The sequence below is a fragment of the Erythranthe guttata genome, chromosome 10 (genome assembly GCF_056151865.1).
Source record: "Erythranthe guttata isolate IM_541 chromosome 10, IM_541, whole genome shotgun sequence".
Taxonomy (NCBI): domain Eukaryota; kingdom Viridiplantae; phylum Streptophyta; class Magnoliopsida; order Lamiales; family Phrymaceae; genus Erythranthe; species Erythranthe guttata.
Window position 1 is genome coordinate 15,318,288 of NC_142542.1, and position 21,764 is coordinate 15,340,051.

Here is a 21,764-nt window from a genome sequence, read left to right on the forward strand (position 1 = left end):
GCTGAGCCATTTTGTGTATTTGTTTTGTTATCTTTATTTTTTATTAATATTATTAGAAATTTATTATTATAAATTATAATTAAAAAAAAAAAAACAAAAGTGACCTGTAATTTATATTTAAATTATTTATATAAGGTTATTTTATATTTTATATTAATTATATTTATAAAAAAAAACTCACGAGCTCATGAACAAATAAAAATGAGTTCAGCTCAACTCGTCAGAAAGCTCGAACTCAAAAAATTCGAGGTTGAACTTTTGTCGAGCCGGCTCTCCGAGCTCATGAGCCAGCTCGGCCCATTTACACCCTACCTACCTCTCAAAAGCCGCCGTTAATTTTTTATAAAGTAAAGTATCATTATAACTATTTTATCAGAACTTTAGTTCTGACCTAATTCAAATTGCATTGGATAGCTAAGTCGAAGATCTAAAACTTTCATGTTTCGGATTTTTCTAAAATTTGGACTATAACATGGCCCAGATCGAACGTGAAGTAGAACCCTATGCACTGAAGTTTTGCAGGGTTTTATAGATACTACACCCAGTGAAATACATCTAATGATTCTACACTATTGATCTACACATAATAACATACGTCCATGTGTATGTGTGCTTATCAGTGGTTATTTATATAAATCCACAGTTCAAAATCAATTAACTCCCCAGAAAACAACAAATAAATCAGCAAATAGTAATGCTTCTACTTCATAACGTACATATATAATGGAAAACAAAATTGATTTTCCCACTGAAAAATGCAAACACATGTATCCAGATACAAGACAGTAACTAACTATCTAATCATATACTATAGTAACTTAGGCTTCTTCTCCATGAAACACAAACTTCAGATAATTAATCTGCAGCCAATCAGAATGCTACAATTTTTAAGGTATAACATATATACACACACACACAAGCTAATGAACTATTGTCAAGACACAAAAACCGAATCAATGGCTGCATCAGGTTTTTCCCGTTTCGTGAATATCCAAATACAGCCCTACATCACGAGCTGCCGCACAATTTTAACAACTTAAAAATTACAAGTGTATGAAAACATCCGTAGTTCGAAAAACAAAAACCGAACATAAATATCCAACCACAGCCGAAAAATCTCTTTTTCCCGTGTTCCCTTTTTTTTTTTTTTTTAATTTCCAGTCCACCTCCTCTTACGAGCTGGACGCTCTGACTTGATCTCCGAATCGGTCGGGCGGGTTTCAGTTTGGACCAAAGGCAAAGTCGGTTGCTTTTCGCTCTCGATGTTCTTGACTGTAGTTGTCGAGACATCTTTTTCGTTTTTCATAGGAAGCTTAAAACGCTCGCTCCGTTTCTTCAGCTTTTCAACAGTGTCCAAGTGTTTGTTATTATCCTCCGTTGCTGCTTTAGGGTTGACATTATTATTATTCGTTTCTGGAACGGTGTCGTTTTCTTCGACCAAAGGTGGCTGTGGCGGCTTAGCATCTTGGATCTTTCTGGAAGATTCTTCGGGCGGCTTGTTGGGCAAGGATGGTGGCATTGTGGGCCCACCAAAATCCCTCTCTTTATGGCTTGTCCAACGTTCCAATTTAGAGCGCCCCTTTTTCGAGTCAAGCTGTTCGTCGTCTGACGAAACCTCTTCTCTGTGTTTTTTGGAAGAGTGATGGTTTACGTCGACTTCACCTCTTTGTGGCTCGGTTCTGCCTCTCATGTTCACCTATTAGCACCGAGAAATAAGGAGAATCGTTTTTAGGCTTTGTTTGGATCAAACAAAAATGTCATGAGCAGAAAATAATTCAGTTTTGCGTTTTCATTTTCCTCGTTTCAAAATACATGTACCAAACAGAGCCCTAATAACTTTTTTCCAAGTAAAAGTCGATTGCTTTCAAAACAGAGCCCTAAACCTGACATTTATAGTTGTTGGCAAGGAAATTATAAAATATAAAACAAAAATCAACTTCAGAATAGTTGTTCTTGATATCATACGAATTCATTTTCGTATTAAAAACGTACCTTCTTGCTTATCTGGCCACCATGCTCGTTCTGGTTCCTCTTATAAGGGTTCAACGAACTGCGATCTCCACCATCCAATTCCTTACTCTTTCTACTACTTTCTTTCCGTTTTTCTTCGTGCACCCTCGAAGTATCGGAACCATAGTTAACACGCCCATCTCGATTATTAGGCCTATCGTATCTTGCTCTCTTCTCATCATTGATGTGTTGACTCCCACGAGCATAAACATCCTTCGAATGGTACTCTCTGCTCGATCCCGTATTATAATCGTCTTTCCCTCTCGAATGACTCATTCTCGGCTTTTGCAATCGGGTTTCTTCTCTCTCCCTCGGTGGAATTTCCTCTTGTTTAATCCTATACCATTCGTCGCGCTCTCTCTGCCTATCGATCCTCTCCCTCTGAAACGACGAGCCCCCTTCTTTTTGCCTTGCATTACTATTATTATGTACATCTCTTTTGATCTGATCAGAGCCATCATCTCTCTCTCTCTTCCTTCGGCTGCTGTTATTCTCTCTGTGATTATCGGATATATCTTCCTTTTCAGCGCGCTCCTGACTTACACGCACCTCTTCTTTCCTTCTTTTGCTATGAAACGCGTCGGCATTTTCGTTCCGATTTTTAAGATTATGATCATGACTAGCCCCCCTCCAATTACCACCGTTATCCATCTGATTTCTCGACTGGTGATTTTCGTCTTTCTCGCTTCTACTTTCACTTTCTCTACCCTTACTCATATCCCTTGTCCTTCCCCTACGATTATCAGCATCTCTGTATTCCTTTTTCCACTCTGTACTCTCGTTCTTCGCCACATGCCTATGCGGAAAGGAATAATCTCTCCCTTTCGCTGCCACGTGTCTTTCGGTTTCATCTCTCTCGTAATAACCTTTTCTACGAGAGCTGTCCACATTCCCCACTTCTCTCTTGACGAAACCTGCTCGAGGAGGGCGTCTGTCCTGAAGAACTTCATCATCAGCATCTTCCGGAAACTTCCGGAAATCTTTACTACTTCCAGATCTCGCTTTGCTGGTTGTGTCGCTGCTCCTTCCCGCCTTCGAGTCTTCCATGTCATCATCATCATCCTCTTGGGACAACTGTTCTGCGAGTGAACCGAGTTTTTGTTTCTTTGTTGGATACAACAAGTTCCCATCTTCAGTTTTTGTATCCACGTCGATTTTTTCTCTTTCCATATCAAAGCTTCGATCGTCCGATAAAGGTCCATCGTTCATTTCATCTTCAACTGGTGGGGGCTTTTCCCGATCAGATTCAGTGGCTGAAGGTGACGAGGTAGGACTTGTTTTATCGTCCCGCCTATCAGAAACCTTCTATTAGATTCCATATAAATCATACGATAGATAGTGAAACTTGTATAATTCACACAATCTTGAACTTCTTGTTGCATACATCACGAACAAAAAAAAAACAGTGGCATTATTAATTAGAATACGCATGTACCTCTCGTCCTCATGAAGGATATCAGTTTCCCTATCGGTACTAACAGTGTTCTTCTTTAATTGTGCTCTTCTTGATCCAGATTCCCTCTTCTGACCGTTATATGCTGGTGAAAAGCTATCCACATTCTCTGCCACGTCATCACCATCCTTCCTTGGCGGCTCGTCGTCTTGCTGCTCTGCCACTTCATCATCATCGACCGAACTGTGGCAAATGATCTGTTTGCCATATAAAGAAAGTTCCTCACTTATGGGGTGCATATACAATGAAATATTTCACACTGACGACATAAATAGGCAGACTGTAAAATATTACCTCAATAACGACATCGGCATCGTGCATTCTTATACGCTTGTTACTATCAACTGACGGAACTCGATCACCACCACCACCAGATTCTACGGGTATTGGCCTGCCGACAGGCTGGTATGTTCAAAGAAAGCTAGTGAGATAACAGTTTTGTAAGGAGAGAAACAACCCTGAAAATTCAAGGGTTTAACTACAGAAAAATTCCCCCGACGTAAAATTAAGTTCACATAAAGCAAGATTATTCCCCGATTCGCAAAACATGAATAAACGGGTAAAGGGATGTAACTGAATAAACAAGGGAGACATAAATCACATAAGAGGCAAAACACACGTACGAGAGGGGACCGCCCATTCGCATTTGCTCTTGCTATGTCAGTCAGAGCAGCATCTGTATTCCCACGATTCGCATTTTCGGGTGGAATATCTTGGATACCAACTGCTGCTGCAAGCTCCGGTGGAAGATCAGGATCGTAATCCTACATTCGACACCAAATAAAACGGAGAAGACTTGAGCAAACAAATAATTTTCAAAATCGAAAACCAGTCTATAAATCCAAAAGTTGACTAAACCACAGCCACGAATGTTACCCGTTCAGCTCTGCCACTTTCATAGACACGGATTTTGCTTTGCATTGTCGTCTCAAGCCGCAGTTGTTCCTAAAAAATTCAGATTCTATTCATTTAGCTTCTTGAAAAAATAATTTACATATAAATCCGAGATATACAGACTTGAGACTCAACCTACCAGCTGTTTGCAGTAATCTTTCCAGCTATCCTCATCCAAACCGAAATTAAAAAAGTCTGATACATCTATCGTCGGAAGTTTCCAAGGTTTTTCTTCAAAGCTATCAATGTCGACTTCAAATATGGTCCTGAGAATTAAAGTGGGAATAAGAACCTAGAATGAGAACAGACGGCTATTCATAAAAAACGGCATACTATACAAGCAACAGTTAATCATAAGAAAATATTATGTTACCAAACAAATTGAAGTACTGCAAAGATAGACTAATAATAGTATCTAATTGGAAAAAAAGGATAGGCTTTCTAGCGAAATCTATGGTTAATTTTCTTGCGAATTTATTGAATGCAACATGTCTTCTACTAACCGTGATAGAATAGTATTACTCGATATATTTATAAAATTCACCCAACGAAAAAAACATATAGAAGTACGAATAAGTTATCTTACTTGTGTGAAGGAAGAGTGAAATCCAAGCCACTTCCGAAACCACGACCTGCCTGCATTCCTCCGTAACCAGGATGAAACCCTTTCTGCATGGGCAAAGCACCTTTCATTCCAGGTGGTCTCCAATCACCTCTTCCGCGTCCAGCCATAGGGGCCATGTTGACAGGTGGACGAACGGGACCCGCAATCCCTCCAGGAGGCAAAGGTGCTGCGCCAGGTCTCACATACTAAGCAGTTCCACAGTGATGGAAGAGAGAGAAACAATATGAAGGTTATTATCATAGAAAAAACAAAATGAATTACCAGGAAAAGCTTCCGGTAAACCACAGACATTATTCAGTACATAAAGTAGAATGTGCATGCTTTTGAAGAGAAGATAATCGATGAAGAAGTATACAGATTGAATAACACCAGACAGTATGATTTCTATAAGGTTCTTTTCGGAAGGACAGATTCGGATTTGAAATGAATCCATATAAGATGGACACAAGATCCATTACTACTCAAGAAACAGCTCAAATAATACAATAAGCTAAATGAATTTGAAATTCTTAGCCTCAAATCCATCAATCCGAGTGGAGCTTAACAGAATCAAAAAGTGCATGGCTACAAAATTTGATTGATACATAATTACAGGGTAATCTGCCTACAGTATTGAAAGTAAGACCTTGACTCAGTTGAAAAAGAAAGATTTGACTCAGTTGAAAAGGAGGAAAGAGAACAATAAGATGCCACATCCAAAGATCACCACTTTTTTATCACCAAACTCCTACACGTTTTATCAGCTTAAAACCTTTGAAAGCAAATTGCATCACCTTTTCAAGTCGAGAGATGTGCTATTAGTTGTAGTAAATCATATCTACACTCGAGTTGTGAAATTCACGATGACAATGCATTTTACAAGGAAACAATTTTTGGATTAATTCACACGAATAGCCTTATGAACTAAGTCTTATGAACTATTCTTGGCCTACGGGCAGCAATAACCAAGTACATTGCACCTGGCATACTATCCTAACTTGTCAACATGGACGGAAAAGGGAAAGACACCCCTTTGTGGTGCATCCCCGATTTTGCCTGTTGTTTTCTTCAATTTATGATTTAAGTCTACTTGGGTAAAAAGGGATATCCACTGACTAATGCTCTTTAGAGAAGGAATATCCAACAGAATTGTCGTCTTTCAACATGCTCATACACTTGATAAGTTGGATAAGATCCATGAACACCATATATCCATAATCCTCTTAGTTGACTAGTTGTCGGGCTTTACAAATCACTGTAACAAAGTTATTATTTTTTTTACGAGTAGCATTCGTAGTTTCGACCTCATTAGGGACATTGGAGCTTCTCCAACCGTGGGGCTTAGTGAGTGTGTGTGTGTTGTAAGGCCACTTTATAAAGCCAATTTATTTACATAAAAAAAACTCACGAAAATAAAATATATTTACTCATAAAGAAAATACTTTTTTTTCATTAACAAGTAAGAGACTAAAATATGTACAAAATTTACTGTACCACCACCGTGACAAGAAGCTTATCGACCCGCTTCTTAGTGCCACCATATCACTAGTATCTACAATTTTCACTATATAAGAAGTACAATTGCATCTACAGTCTAATTACATTCGAAGCTGACCTTGAACTGCGAATGGAAAGGATGATGGAACCCATGATTACTGTAAGCAACCTTTGGCTGCACCGCTGTCGGAGCAGCACCGCCGCCACCTCCTCCACTCGCCTTGGCGGCATCACCCAAATCCTTGTCTCCATCTGCCGCTGGTCCCCCTTCCTCGCCGCCCCACTCCGGCTCCTCCATCATCATCTGATGTGGCTGTTGATGGTGGTGGTGGCCCACATCGCCATTATCCGCAAGAATCACCAACTGCTCTCCATCCTCGTCATCCTCATCGTTCACCCCCGCCATTCCGACTGGACCATGATTGTTATCGTTCAACACTATCTGCAAATCATCCTCACTCTCCTCACTTTCCCAATCATCCTCAAAATTTGAATCCCTAGGGTTATCCAATCTTCCGGAAAGGCCCGGAATCATCTGCTCCGAATCGACTCCAATAGCAGGCTCCTTTCCGGTTCCGGAAATATCGGCATCATCGTCTTTCTCCAGAAAGTCATCGTCTTTATTCTCCCCTTCTTCCACGATGATGTTGATATCATCATCGTCGTCATTCTCCAAGAAAATCGACCCACCAGATGCCTTCTGGGGTGGCGATTTCACACCCTCGCCCTTCTTGGAAACCCTAGCTTCATCAAACGCCAAATCGTCGGCTCTATTTTCAGCTATTCCAACAATCTTCGCGGAATCTAAATCCGAGTTTAGATTCAAATCGAACCCCCTCGGTTCGGGAAGGGCTTTTTCTTGAATCGGGGCATTCAAATTCCATCGGAGGGCAGAGCTGCTGGGATTTAAATTCGAATTCGAATCCGATTTCTTCAAATCGGGAGCTCCGTATAAAATCTCCTCGTCATCGCTGTTGATGTTGAGATCGATCCGGCGGCCCTGTGACGACGACGCCGCCGCCGCCCTTCCGCCAGGAGCGGAGGAGCCGGCTTCTTCGTGTTGCGGCTGAAACTGCGTGGTAAGGGGACGAAGGACGTCTGTGTAAAGATCTCCGAACTCATCGTCGTCTTCCATGGTTGAGTTTTAGAGAGAGAGGGGGAAACAAGGGTTTTGGTGCAAAGGTAAAGTAAGGGAAGAGTGAGAATTTATAGGTCAAGGGAAACGAAGATGTTGTGGAGAATGACGAGATAAACTCGGTTCTTAACAAAACTTTTTTTTTACCACATTTACACTTTGATGAATGCCAAAATACTTATATATATATATATATATATATATATATATATATATATATTTTTTCCTTTTTTTTTTTTTAAGGAAATACCAAAAGGTGTTCAATTTTAAAAATATTGTTTCGATTTCCAAAGTGATTTTGACTATTTTCGAATATGAATTTGGTAAAACTCAAATCTCAAACCATGGAATTTGTAATTTTTTGATTTGGCTTTCTAATACAACTTGAATCGTCAAGATTGAATTTCGACCGAAAATGATATGTATGAATCAATTAACAATGCCCACGATTTTGGGATTTTGAATTATCTAAAATTTAAACTGTAACTCAATTATGCATTACTTTATTACTAACATCCAATCTAGATTCAGATTGAATTAGTAAGCTAACATAAAGGACAAGAATCAAGATTACTATGTTTTGAATTTTGCCAAATACAGGTTAGAAAATGGTTAAAATCACGTTCCGAGCAGTATTAATAAAATTGAAATGACATTGAACGTTTCAGATACCAAAGTACGTTCGAGTTTATTGTTACTTCATTTTTGCGTCCATATTTACATCTAAAAAAGAAAGAAAATATAAATTAGTTATAATTCTTAAAGGCACGTATTTTTGTAGCTATAAGTTCATTGCTTTAATATTTTTTATTTCAATATTTGTTTTAAAGAATTTTGTGGCTATTTACCTTCAATTTTCTAAGAACACAAATCATAAATTCTTGTGACCATAATTTACCAAACTAATTTGTTGCAAGTACAAAGATATAAAAGAGAGCCCACAAAGCATATCTTATAATTTAATATTGGCCCACTAATGAAATTGAGACCCAAATATTTTGACGAATAAATACGCGATCCCAATAATAATGCAAAAATATGTAAATGACCCTAAAGCATTATAATTTATAAGCAAGTAATCACCTACTTGTTCTGTAAGAGACGACCTAGCGTTTGGAGCAAGTAAATTTGGGTCAAATTCGAATCTCCTTGCTAATTGTCGCTAAGTTATTTGTCACACATAATTAGCCTAATGTGGTTCATGTCTTTTGTAGCCTCGCATGATTTGCAAATTATTATACGAGAGTGTAGGTTTATCCAATGCACTAGTATAGTTGGTTGTGGTCGTTCATTAACAAAAAAAAAAGAAAGCATAGCATCTCATATTAATTGTTCCATATTTCCCCACCATGTGAAATGTCACTTTAGAATTTCAAGAAAAAATATTTAGCAATTTTGTTCTTCCATATTGAATATTCTTCAAGACTCCAAGATTATGTATTTATATATTCTGCGATGTATGGCTGTGCATGGACTGGTTTTATCGGCCAACCAATCTATTTTCGATCCATTTCTTTCGGGCGACAGATTTTTTGTCAGACAATTTTATTGTTTGGCCGGTAATTTTAATCGACCCATATATAAATAAGTCGGTCGGGTAATATCGGCCAACCGACTTTTTTAATAATTTTTTTATTATAAATATTTAATTGTAATTCTTATTTTTTTAATATTAAAATAATATATAAAAGAAGTAAAAACTCAAAAACTCAAAACAAAAATTTATAAATCTCTCATTCCTATTTCTATTTCATAATTCTTATTTCATATTCTTAATTATGTATTTACTTATTGTAGAAGTGTAATTAAAAAAAATAACTCTTAATTTTAAAGTTAAGAATTTTACTTAACATAAGATTTCCCAAAATTTTGAATATCTTTTGAATTTTTTTTTCAAAAAACATCTTATTATTGTTAAAAAAAAAATATTAAATAGGTAGCCGATAATACCAACCAACAACTCATTCAGGGGTGGACCCATGTTTTTTGGGTGGGGGGTTCGAAATATTTTATGGGCTTAAAGTGTTTAAAATTCAAACTTTGGGGGCTAAAGTACATAAACTAATAGATAAATAATACAATAATAATAAATAAATAAATAAAACTACTACATTTTTATTTTCATGCAGGCCCCCCCTCCCCCCAAGAGACACTGTGGGTGCCAACCATTACTCGACCCATATATAATGGTCGGGCTGGTAATAGTTTTCAATTTTCAGCAAAATCGGGTAGTCGGGTCGGATAAGTCATTGACCGATAATTGCCCGACCCGATCCATGTCCAGCCCTAATGCCATGAATGGACTCATGTAACTATGACATATTTGCTTGTTTGAACATAATTTATTTCCAAAAGAACGTAAATAGTTAATTCCACAAAATTAAAAAGTTTTTTACGAGGTACAAATTTAAATTTTGATTCATTTGTCCCAAAATCGACCATACATAAATTCCCCTATTGATTTGGGAATATTGACTACACCCCTAATCGATATGTATTCGTGACATGCAATTGGAGGAAGGAGTACTACTAATAAGTAGTGGTGATGTAGTTTTTTTTATTAATTTGAATTGGTGCTTCCTGAATTCAAGACTCAGCCTTCAGCCACCGTGAAAAGGCCTTCGAATGAAAGCTAACTACAGGGGGTTCGTAACTCATCCCAATGATCGGGAATTCCAACTTGAAGGGCTGAAACCGGCGAAGGTGCAAATCTAGAACAATTGGTTGTGCAGCTATTGAGCCCTTTGTTCTCCATCGTCTACCTTAGCTTAGGCGGCTACCTTCGGGAGGGAGATTGGCTAGAAAAGGAAGGAGACTAAAGGGAGGGCGTGCTACGAACTTCCTGTGAGTTTATGGGTCAAAATTGAATAATTGGTGAAATTAAGGTTAAAGAGATGACATTGGAGTATATTAAAAAACAAAGCCGGATATTTTAGTCTTTTAAACACCACTGAGCCTTGTCCGATTTTTTTTGTAAATGAGTTTTTTGACCTAATTATGAATAAGTAGCACACCATGGACTTCTTGATAATAGCGCCCATATTTTTTGCGCTCGTTTTTTTGCAACACTTTATCTATGACACGTAAACCCTATATCATGTAAAAACTCAATGCCTGATGCTGGTTTATGTAAAAGCTTCAGTATATTAACAAGAAGTGTTACGTTTAATTTATTTGTTGCTTGGATTCTTATAGATATTGTTTATGCAATGTGTCTTTGTTCGACTCTTTTTAGTCGATTTCTTATATGCAAATTTGGCCGGTCGTGCGCTGCCAATGGATGTCCGAAAATGCAGAAAAAACTTTAGTACGTGGACTAAGCAAAATATTTAGCGAATTAACTTAATAAATTCAGTCGACTGACAATATAACGTAGTCGACTAACTAAAAAAACTTAATCACCACCTTGTCAATAGATATCTAAGAACGTTCAAAAAATTAGTTGACTAACCATCAAAAAATAGTTGACCACTTCGTCGATAAATATTTAAGAACGTATCTAAATTTGTCGACAAAATATTAGTCGATTTATTTTTTTCCACTAAAATTTTGTTATTTATTTCAGAAAAGTGAAATATTGGGTCCAAGTATATTAATTAATTGCTTGAAATTATATTAAAAATATTAACGAGTATAGTAGTGTAAAAACAGGAGTCCTAATTTAATTATGCAATTAGAGGTCAATTAAAATCCATTATAAATACTTGTCCAACTCATTCATTATCTATTTATCTTTAATAATTAATAAATAAATAAACTAATAAACCTCCGTTCTTCATCACGATGGCTTCGAAACTACCACAAGAGAAAGAATATGAATCAGACGATGTGCGTTCCCCAAACCCTTCCCTTTTTTCATTAATTTCTTTTAATTTCATCTGTTTTTTTTTTTTCTTTTTTTCATTCTAACAAATTATTTGCCATTTAATTATTTAGGGAGCTTGCATAGTCTACTATGACAAAGATTCCCCGAGATCGTGTATTAGGCGCCTCGAATATTGCAAATCTATGGTCGACCTAGTTATCGATTCCTATAACCGCGAACACGTATTTTTTTTCTCCTTCAAATTTTTGTTTCTAGTTTCTGAAATCTTGGTTCGGAATGTAACGACTAATTTTTTTTTTATTTTTATCTTTTTTTTTTAGTCGAAAAAATATCGTATGGTGGAACTGATGGAACTTTATGCAATTCCTGGATGTGGTGGTGGATATTTGTCTATGAATTTTACCGCCAAGCTTGACGATAGTACGAATGATGCAGTAATTTTTGAAGCACATACGTACGGCGGAACCAAAGGAACTATAATCGAAGCTGTCCGTATAGTTGAATTGTCGATGAAGGAGCAGTATCAACTTCAAATTCAACAAGGGGTCTCAACATAGGTAATTACTTTTCTAGTTTTATTAATATAGTTTTGTTCTATATTTCTTTTCACAAAAGAAGTTATCAAAGAGTAATAAGTAGAAAGCTTGTACAACAAGCAATCAAGTATAAATGTTTTGCATTTCAAGTTTTACAATTGTGCTAGTAATATGATGGGAAAATTAGATGTTATACCTGATTATTCACACTGGATGGATTTGAACCGTAAAGCTTCTACACATAATCACACACACACACCACTCATGTGTGTTGCTTAATGAGTAGTTATTTAATCAAATTTACGATTCAAATTCATCCGGTGTAAATAATCAGGTGCAACATCTAACTCCCCAACATTTGATGATTTTAGACTTTCTTCTTAAATAGGTTGATTTTAGAATTTTTTTTATATTACATATTAATATATATGCATTGTAAAAATCAAATATTTTTTTTATTATTATTGTTATGTTGATGTATTTAAGGGATTTGGTTCTAAGTACACTGCATCAGTTTTACATGAAACATTTTTTGCGTAATCTCTTGCATCTTTGGTCCTATTTTACATTATTCTTTTAGTTTTATGATGTGACAAATAAACTTTGACTAATAAGTATTTGAATTTTGATGTATTATATTGTGGGATAACTAAATATAAATAAAACTAAAAATTACGGCCAAACACAAGTGGTTTTTCATAATTTGAGCTTACCTCAAGGAGGTGTCAGTAATTTATCCTTTTTCTTTTACCACATCGTGCACTACTGCACTTTTTTGGGCAAAATTTCGTCGAGAATTGGTTTGGTCTAACGTTAAAAAATACCAAAATACTCTCAAGTCTACTGTTTTCTGCATCCATAATTACATGTAAAACTAAAGAAATTGAAATTGTTGCAAGTACTAAGAATGACACACAATTAACTATGAGTAAATGCACACACTTTTTCTTTTTTTTTTTTTTTTGGTTAATTCCAAGGATTTCAGAATTTGGAATGAATTTGTAGATTCTAAAAATATTGGAATCATACTTGAAGGTCATTTTCTAACTCCGAAAAAAAAAATTCTAAAAGAAAATCGAAGATAATAAATTCGATCCATTCTATTCGATTTTCACACATGGTTCCACGTTTAGAAGCAAATACTTCTTTCAGATTTGCAATTGTGACCCAAACGTAAGAAAAGGCGAAACCGAGAACTATTGAGGACTAATATGTAATGACTTTGGTTACATTTCAAAATATAAATTTCTGAACAATACTCCTCCTGCAAGAAAACCTGGAACTGAAAGTCTAACTTACATGCATCAATTTGTCTAACGAGATATAATTATTACGATACAAGTTCGCCATACAACTTCGATATCAGCTATGTAATGCTCGAAATAATTCAAGTAAAAAAGAGAATGAATCAATATTCCTTTGTTGCATGCTTCAGACAGGATGACAACAGACATCATTTCAAAACCTGTAATAGAATCCAACAGTTGTTCTTTTTAGCTCCGAATAAAAGACGAGCCTTTACGCATCAATAACAGGAAACCTCCCATTGAAGTTTCCGTTTTCCAGAATATCAATATATTGATAACCTCAAAATCGCAAATCCCGTTTTCCATCTTCTTTCATACGCTCGTTAGTCATTGATTACCCACACAGTGTGACAAATAAACTTCTATTTGGTTCTTACCATGACTACAAGCACGTTCATTCGACTAAAATTGAACTACGACAAACAAAAAGTAGTAGAAATAACTTACAACATGAACATATAAAAAAAGCTTAAGAATTTATCAATAATCCAGTACAGAAGAATCAACCACAATTTTTAGATATACGATATCCCCACACGTACCAGTTCATTAGTTTCTACCAAGAGGCAACGATCTGCAAGAATACGTTTCCTTGAAATCCGACTTCTTCTTCGACGAAGTAAAAATCGAATCGTAAACCGCCTTGGTCGCATTCGCAGGAGCCGTCGCCTTAAACTTCTTAGTCGACTCTTTACCATTACTTTTCACCCCATTCCCTTCAATACCATGTTTCGTACCGGCCAATTTCGCTACCTCTTCTCCTTTCGCATCCCCATTCCTCAGCTTCTTCGATTTCTTCCCATTATTCGCTTTCGCTTTTTCCTCCGTCAGCTTTTCCCAAAGCTCCTTAACCTCATCTTCACTCCCGTTGATAACCAGCTTATCGCTCTCGGCAAATTCCTTATGGCAGATCAAACAAGCCGAGGATTTCACCTCTTTAAACCCCTTTGCGCTCATAACATGGCCGCAGCTTTTGAGTGCGAAGAATTTATAATTCCCGTTGAATTCGACACCGGCTATCGGGCACTGGAATTTCACCGTCCCGACTTCTCTAGCTCCGGGAATCTCCGCCAGATCAACCGCGATCATATCCTTCAAACCCTTGATGTAGCCGTACTGCTTGGGCAGACTCTTCTTCAACAAACCCTCGACCAAAGCTTCCTTATTGAACAAATTCCCCAATTTATCGATAACCACCGGGTGCCTCAGCGGCTCGTTGGATAAGCTGCAATTGAGCCATTTCGAGAGGCGCATCTCGTTCGGGTCGGCCTTGTCGGGCTTTTTGATGGCGTACATGTTAAGGTAGCAGTCGCGGGACTCCGCCCCGGTGGCGCCGCCATCGCCGCCGCCGCCGTTGAAGCGGAGGTGGAGGGTTAGGGTTGAGAGAGGGGCGATTGGGGATTTTTGCGAGAGGGGAGTGGAATCCGGAAGCGGCTTTCCATTGAGAGTGAAGAAAAGGGAACTGTGGGGAATCGAATTTGTGGGGAAGAGGGAAGATTTGAGGTGGTGCAGAGTGAGATTGGGATTAGGGTTTTGGAAAATTAGGGCACGGGTGGGAATTCGGAATTCTGGGAATCGAACGAATATCTGGAAATTTTGAGATGCGGGTTCCATGATTCTTCGATGATGATGAAGATTGTTGCTGTAAATTTGTTTTTTTTATCGGAAATTGTTGGTAGGTCTGAAAGTTGAATCTGGAGGTGGAAGATGGAGGGAGAGAAGAAGACGATGAAGAAAACCAATTTAGTTTCGGGTTGCTTCGGATCCAGCCCTTTTTAAACCCAGAGAACAAACCGTCTTTAATTTTACAAATTTAGTTTCGGGGTTAACTTTTTCAAATTTTTTTCTTTCTTTTTGTTTCTTTTTTTTTTTGATTTTTTGATTTTTTTCTTTAACATCTGTTTACCCCGTTTAAACAACAATATTACTGTAGTTGACAGTAATATTAACTATATTACAGTTTAACACAGTAAAATTAATTATACTACAGTTTAACACAGTGATATTGCTATATTAATCTCTAGCACAGTAATATTAACACAACAAAAGTCATTATGATTGTGTAATAAAATAATATTAATAAGTTGACAGTTCAACAAAGGTAAACATAATAAAAAGCCAAAAGAATTAATATTAATGTGCGTGATAGTAATATTACTATAAAAACTGTAATATTACATTCAACCACATTAATATTGTTGTGTTTACAGTAAGTAATATTATAAGATAGTAATTACGTTACTCCGTGAATAACTCAAACAAAACAAAAAAACCCAAAAAAATATTAATATTTATGTAGTTGACAGTAATATTATTGTGTTTACAGTTATTTTACTGTCAACGACAATAATATAATTACGTTGACTTGTCAACAAATCAAACAAAATTAAAAAATAATAACAAAAAAAATAAAATAATATTGTCGTTGACTCTAATTGTACTGTCAACGTAGTACAATTACGTTAATGTACTGTGAGTGGCAGTATAATTAAGTTAATTTACTGTCAGTGACAGTATAATTACCGTTAATAACATCACAATTACGGTCAACGTGTAGCGGCGGACGCAAAAAAAAAAAACCTACTAAAAAAAGTCAACGCCGGAATCCGGCGGCGGAAAAAACAGACCAGAAAGAAAAACAAAAAAAAAAGTCAACAACGCCGGAATCCGGCGGCGGAAGAAAAATACCGGAAAAAATAGAAAAATCAACGCGCAAAAAAATATTTTTTGAAAAAAAAAAGTTTAAAAAAAAAGTCAAAATTGGATTTTTGTGGTCAAAATTGATTCAATTGGGGTTACAATTAAGAATTTGATATAAATGGTTGGGGGTAATTTTGTCATAAACGTGAATTTTTCCTTTATTTATAACAAATATTAAATGGATGGGCTTATTGGCGAAAGAGATATAACCCCTAAACCTAGAATAATAAAGATAGTTGGTTAGAGACGTATGCACAAAAACCCCATTTGTTAAGGGGTTATTTGAGGAAACCCCCCAAAATGCCTTTTGCAGTTAGTATATGCCTAAAAAATATTTCACTATTTTAGATAAATCCATAATTTAATTTTAAATTATATTGTACGATTATACCCTGCACCAAATTCATATCCAACACCATTTAATCCTAGCCACACCAGTTTTCTCTCCATTTCTCTCGATCGATATTTCCCTCTTCCACCATCTCACTCCCTCTCTCTCTCGGTCGATATTTCTCTTTTCACAATCTCTATTCCGATTTTCTTCTATCGGGCGACGGAATAAGGAAACTCGAAACAAGGCACAAAAAAATGACGACGACGAGATTTCGTCCCGACGACCGGATGTAGAGCCGCCGTGCAGATCTTTGTGGGGGATTTATTTCCTCCCATATCCGTCGTTGCTATTCTCTCTCTTTTTTCTGCCCTTGTCTTTTTTTTCCACCGCCTCCCTTCTATTTTTTCTCGTTCAACCGCTTCAAGAGCGGATCGTAGTTAGAGTTTCCTCATTAATTGGTGTGCCTTCAGCAAAGATTTCGGCTACTGCTGTACATTTCGATAATGGGAGTTAGAGAACCAACGAAGGTGATTTTCTTGTTTCTCTTTCTGATAATTTTTCAATTTATAATTCTTTTTGTTGTTAAATTAATTTATTAGTGAAGGTGTTTGATTGATAGATGCAATTTGCCGACATGAATTTCATAATTAGAACTAGTTGATATTTCTTGGATTTAACAATAGGTTGTACTATGATCAATTGAATTTAGTCAAGAAGGTGGCCTATTATGCTTTTTGATTATATAGCGAATGTTAATTTGTTTTCATTGTGATTTATGGTTTTAGCCTTATCCTGAATCTCATTAGTGGACTTTAATATTTTTGCAATGGGCTTTGATTAACATAGGCATGCTATGCTTTTCATTTTAGTTTGTTTGAGGAAGGAGATTAATATAGTGGATTATGTTAATTAAGTAGTGAATTACATTAATTTCGTAGTGAATTACATTAATTTAGTAGTGGATTCAGTTATGTTTTTTTTTTGCAGTGGATTACATTAACTTAGTAGTGGATTATGGGTGAGCACAACTTCTCTTAATTTTCCCCCCTTCTCTTATATGGCTTGTTGATGTTGCTTTTTTTGAAATTATCATTTGAATGATTAATAGTAGTGGTTGTCTCATGTAAATTGAAACTAAAAAAATAAAAATCTTACCGGCGACGTGACATGCTTTTTGAGTAATTAATTACGTTCATCTTGATTTGCGATGCACATAAATGCAAAAGTGAGTCCGTGCATAGTTTTATCCGATTCCCGAGTATGAACCATTGAGCATTATAATAAGGCACCCGTAATTCAATACATTTTCAATACCTTTGCCCATCAATTTGCGTCTGTATAGCCTCGGAATTGAATTTGAATATTTTTATTTTGTGTAGTAGTTTTTTTAGAATTTTTAGTTGGTTTTCGTTGATTTTAATTTTTTTTAGCAGTTTTTGTTAGATTTTGGTAGGCGTTTTGTTTTTTGGTTAAGCACATTGGTTTTTTTTTTTTTTTTTTCCCACTGATTTGCATATCTATATTTATATTTATAGAGTTCGCTACAGAAATTTTGTAGTGAATTTCGTTAATTTCATAATGGATATCAGTATTTTCGTAGTGGATTTCGGATAATTTTTATTGTGGATATTTATAGTTGTTATGGATTTTCGTTGTGGGTTACATTATTTACATAATGGATTTTGATATGTTTGTAGTGGATTTTCGTAATGGAATAGATTAATTACATAGTGGTTTTCACTAAGTTTATAGTGGATTTTCGTAACGAAATACATTAATTACACAGTGGGTTTCATTAATTGCATAATGATTTTTGTTAATTACATAGTGGTTTTCGTAAATTTATAGTGGATTTGAATTTGTTAAAAAATATTATTTTTTAAATCGAAATGTGAAAACAAAAGTAAAAAATATTAAAAATTAAAAAATAATATATTTCTAAAAAAGATCTGAATTTTTTTTTTCATATAAAAAAAAGGGGTAAGTATAGATAAATCCCCAAATACAAACTTAAAGCGCGAATCAGTCCCTACAGACGTTTTATAGGCGGATCAGTCCCTACTGCAGAGTTTCACATGCAGTTCAGTCCCTATGTTTTTATTATTATATTATTTTTTTCTCTCTCTGTCTCTCTCTTCATTTAATTTTTCTCTCTCTTCCTTTTTTCTTTCTTTTCTCTTTCCTCTTTCCTCTTTCCTCTCTTTCTCTTTCTCTTTTCTCTTTTCTTTCCTTGCCCCGTTCTAATTCAAAACTCAATTTTCAGCTATTTTTCTTTAAACAACAAATGAAAAGGCGCAAGAAAAAACTCATGAAGAAAACAAAATGAAAAGACGAAAGAGACCCATTCTCGAAGAATTGTGAAGGGGAAGAAACACGATTTGATTTTCTTTTTCTAGTCACATATTTAAAAGATGTTTGCTTGTTGATATAGGTTCTGAGAAAGACGCTTCTCGTATTATTTTTTGAAACATTTTGTGTTTTATGTGACTGCAGTAGTATATGTCGTATTAAATAATAGTATTGCTAGTGTGGTTGGATGGTGTTGAAATAAGAGATGAAAAGTACTAGTATTGCTAGTCATGTAGTAGAATAAATACGTCAACATAGTAGGCTTACGTCTAGAATCAAGTATATTTGGTTCAGTGGTGAAGTACGTGTTGTCTAAGTGAGTATCATGTCGGCATTTTGAGGCATTTTGAACTCTAAACGCAACACCATTGTTCATCAATCTTAAAATAGTCATTTAAAATATATTTTATGTCCCTCCCACACTCACTAATCACTAAATTTATTATGAAATTGGTACAATTCAATTCATTATAATTATGGTACAATTTATTCTACATAGAAATGAATGCATTACACCAGTGATGCTCGTGTTGTCCATTCATTGAGTACGCTTCTTTCAATGAAAAAGTAGATGTTCTCCATTTATATGGTACGCTTGCTTTATATATATTATTTTGGAACCAATGCAACAATATAAAACATAATTTATGACTAATTACATGTAATGAGATAACGTGGGAATCCATCAACATCAATTATGGTAACATTTGAGAAAAATACTAGTTCTACATACAAGTCTTGTACTATATGTGAATATCATGTAGGAAATCAAACACATTTGTGGACTCCGAACGTAACATCAATGTTCACCATACTTAAAATACTCATCTAAAACATAATTTATGCATCTCCCATACTAATTCATCATTAATGATATGAGCCAGCCATGCATCGAAGTTAATGCCGAGCTAAGCAAAGTGAAAACTCTCAGTGTGAATGTTGATGAGATGGCGGTGCCTAGAGAGATGCTTCATCCATTCTCTATACAGAGGTTGAACGCATTGGAACTTCAAGCTACAAAATACTCGTGTTCATATCCACTTCAATGGATGCTAGATAGTGTGTTTGGCGATGTGGTGCAGAGATGTTTAAGTTCGCTACCAAACAGAGAGATCGATCTTGTTTATACTCCTTGTGATATTTGTCCGGATTCGAGGACGAATCCTTTTAAAGAGGGGGAGAATGATACGATCCGCACAAGCTCCAAGACAAAGAATTGGAAGAAGAGAAAGCGAGTGAGATTAATGGAGCCGTTCGTGTTGGGATTGAATAATAAAGGCTTGAATCAGACCTTTGAAGAGTTCGTGGTTTGGAATTGGAAGAAAAGAAAGAGAAGAATTCGTTGGACAAGTCGAATTCCATGCATCCGAGATTCTCGCCTATTCTGGCAGAGTTTACGATTCGAGTTATAACTCTCGCATCTGAAGTCCATTTAAGCTGATTCAAAATGATTCGGAAAGCTAACTGAAAGATCTACAACTTTCGTGTTTTGAGCAGAGAGATATTCGAAGTGGAACAATGTCGAAATTGAGCTTTAATTTCATGCACGTGCACAGCCCAATGTCGCGAGTTAAGAAGGGTGATCGAGAAGCCGACTTGAAGATCAAGTTATCTAATTTATTTATGCACGTTTTTAATTTGGTATTTATTATGTTTTTATTATTTTAGAGTCTTTTATTGTTAGGATTTGCTCATTTACAAGTTTCCTTATTATAGTTTAGGTAGGAGTCCTTTTCCTTGTGAAAAAATGAGTCTTTTTAGCACTTATAAATAGGTTGCCAATTTGGCTAATTTTATAAGACGAATTTTAATGATATTTTGAGTATTTGGTGAGATTAATTCTCCTTCGCTGTTCTACAGCAACTTCGGGATTTTACAAGTGGATTCTTGTAACTTTCTTAGCGACATAATATTGGTTTCTGGTTCTTTATAACCACGGGGTCAATATTCCACCTTGATAATAATGGTTTCTAGCTCTTTATAGCTATGGGGTCATTATTCCGTGCTTCCGCCAAACTTGAATCTTTGTTTTTGGGTGTTTTCGATCTTGCTTCCGCGTAGGGTATTAGGGTCTCGTAACAAGTTCTACGGGGTTCGTATCAGTTGGTAACCAGAGCCAACATCCAAAACAAGTTTCGCCTATCCTTTATTTCGATTGTTGAGTCAGTCCTTTGTCGTGTCTTCGATTTTTTTTCGTTTCGTTTCGTGTCTATTGTTATTGAGTCTTCTACTCTTTCGTTTTGTTTATTTAGAGTCTAGAAAAAAAAAATCGAATTTTATTTTTTGTTTAGATCTCTTTTCAGCCAAGTTAGGGTTTATTAGTGTCAAAAAAAAAATAAATAAAAAAAATTGTTTTGATCATGTCCGAGAAGGCCGGTTCTAAAGAAGAAAGAATTGAGCAACGTAGGATGTCGTCAATGGCAAAACGATTCCAGGAACTCCAAGATCGGATGGAAGGAATTGTTACCCAACTAAAGGAACTAAACAAAGATCAACATGTTCAAGGGCCATACCTACGACGTGATGTTCACCAACCGGTTCTACCTCATCGTGATAAGGAGGTTTATGGTGATGTAAGATATGGTGTGACTGCATCAACACCAAGAGATGTTTATTTGCGGCGAGGGGCTCAGTTCGATCGACCAAGACGAGGTTATTCCGATTATTACGAGCAAGAGTTAGATGATTATCCTAGATCAAGTAAGTACTCGGTTCATTCATCCTATGCTACTGAGTTAAAAGAAAGGAGATCGTCGAGTCGAAAATCACGGTGGAACTCTTCATCAAACCGAGATAGGGAATCAATACCGAGAGAGGCCACGTTCGATCCTCCATATGAGACTAAAGAAAGAGGTTATTATTCTTCTCAATCTCGTTCAATTCATGACACTAAATGTTTTTGGTGTTTGGGTTTTGGTCATGTTGCTTCAGATTGTTTGGATAAGCCATTCATGAAATTGCGGTCGAACTACGAGGAATTGAAGAGAAAGGGTGATTCTTTATCGTCACTTGGAAAGGAAGATACTCGTCAAGCTTTTGAGAATCTGAACATTGTAGCCGATTTAGCAAGTGATATAACGCTGATTGAGGAAAAGTTAAGTGAGAATGTTGAGGTCGAG

The 21,764-nt window shown here is 36.1% G+C and overlaps 2 protein-coding genes and 1 long non-coding RNA gene across 3 annotated transcripts; 1 reads left to right on the top strand and 2 right to left on the bottom strand.

Annotated features, from left to right (window-relative positions):
• Positions 1–830: 830 nt before the first annotated feature.
• Positions 831–7,766, bottom strand: FIP1[V] (FIP1[V]-like protein). Its single transcript, XM_012996385.2, has 9 exons — positions 6,577–7,766; positions 4,944–5,167; positions 4,497–4,623; positions 4,340–4,408; positions 4,087–4,227; positions 3,758–3,865; positions 3,446–3,660; positions 1,993–3,301; positions 831–1,696 (listed from the first exon to the last, which is right to left on the bottom strand). Exons 1-9 carry the CDS (start codon positions 7,591–7,593, stop codon positions 1,151–1,153), a joined length of 3,756 nt encoding a protein of 1,251 aa, XP_012851839.1. The 5' UTR covers positions 7,594–7,766; the 3' UTR covers positions 831–1,150.
• A 5,893-nt stretch (positions 7,767–13,659) lies between these two features.
• On the bottom strand, positions 13,660–15,084 carry LOC105971554 (RTF2 RING-finger protein). Its single transcript, XM_012996407.2, has one exon. It carries the CDS (start codon positions 14,874–14,876, stop codon positions 13,812–13,814), a length of 1,065 nt encoding a protein of 354 aa, XP_012851861.1. The 5' UTR covers positions 14,877–15,084; the 3' UTR covers positions 13,660–13,811.
• Positions 15,085–16,379: 1,295 nt separating this feature from the next.
• On the top strand, positions 16,380–17,478 carry LOC148767676 (uncharacterized). Its single transcript, XR_016033826.1, has 2 exons — positions 16,380–16,823; positions 17,284–17,478. It is a non-coding gene; the product is annotated as an uncharacterized LOC148767676 (long non-coding RNA).
• Positions 17,479–21,764: the final 4,286 nt, after the last annotated feature.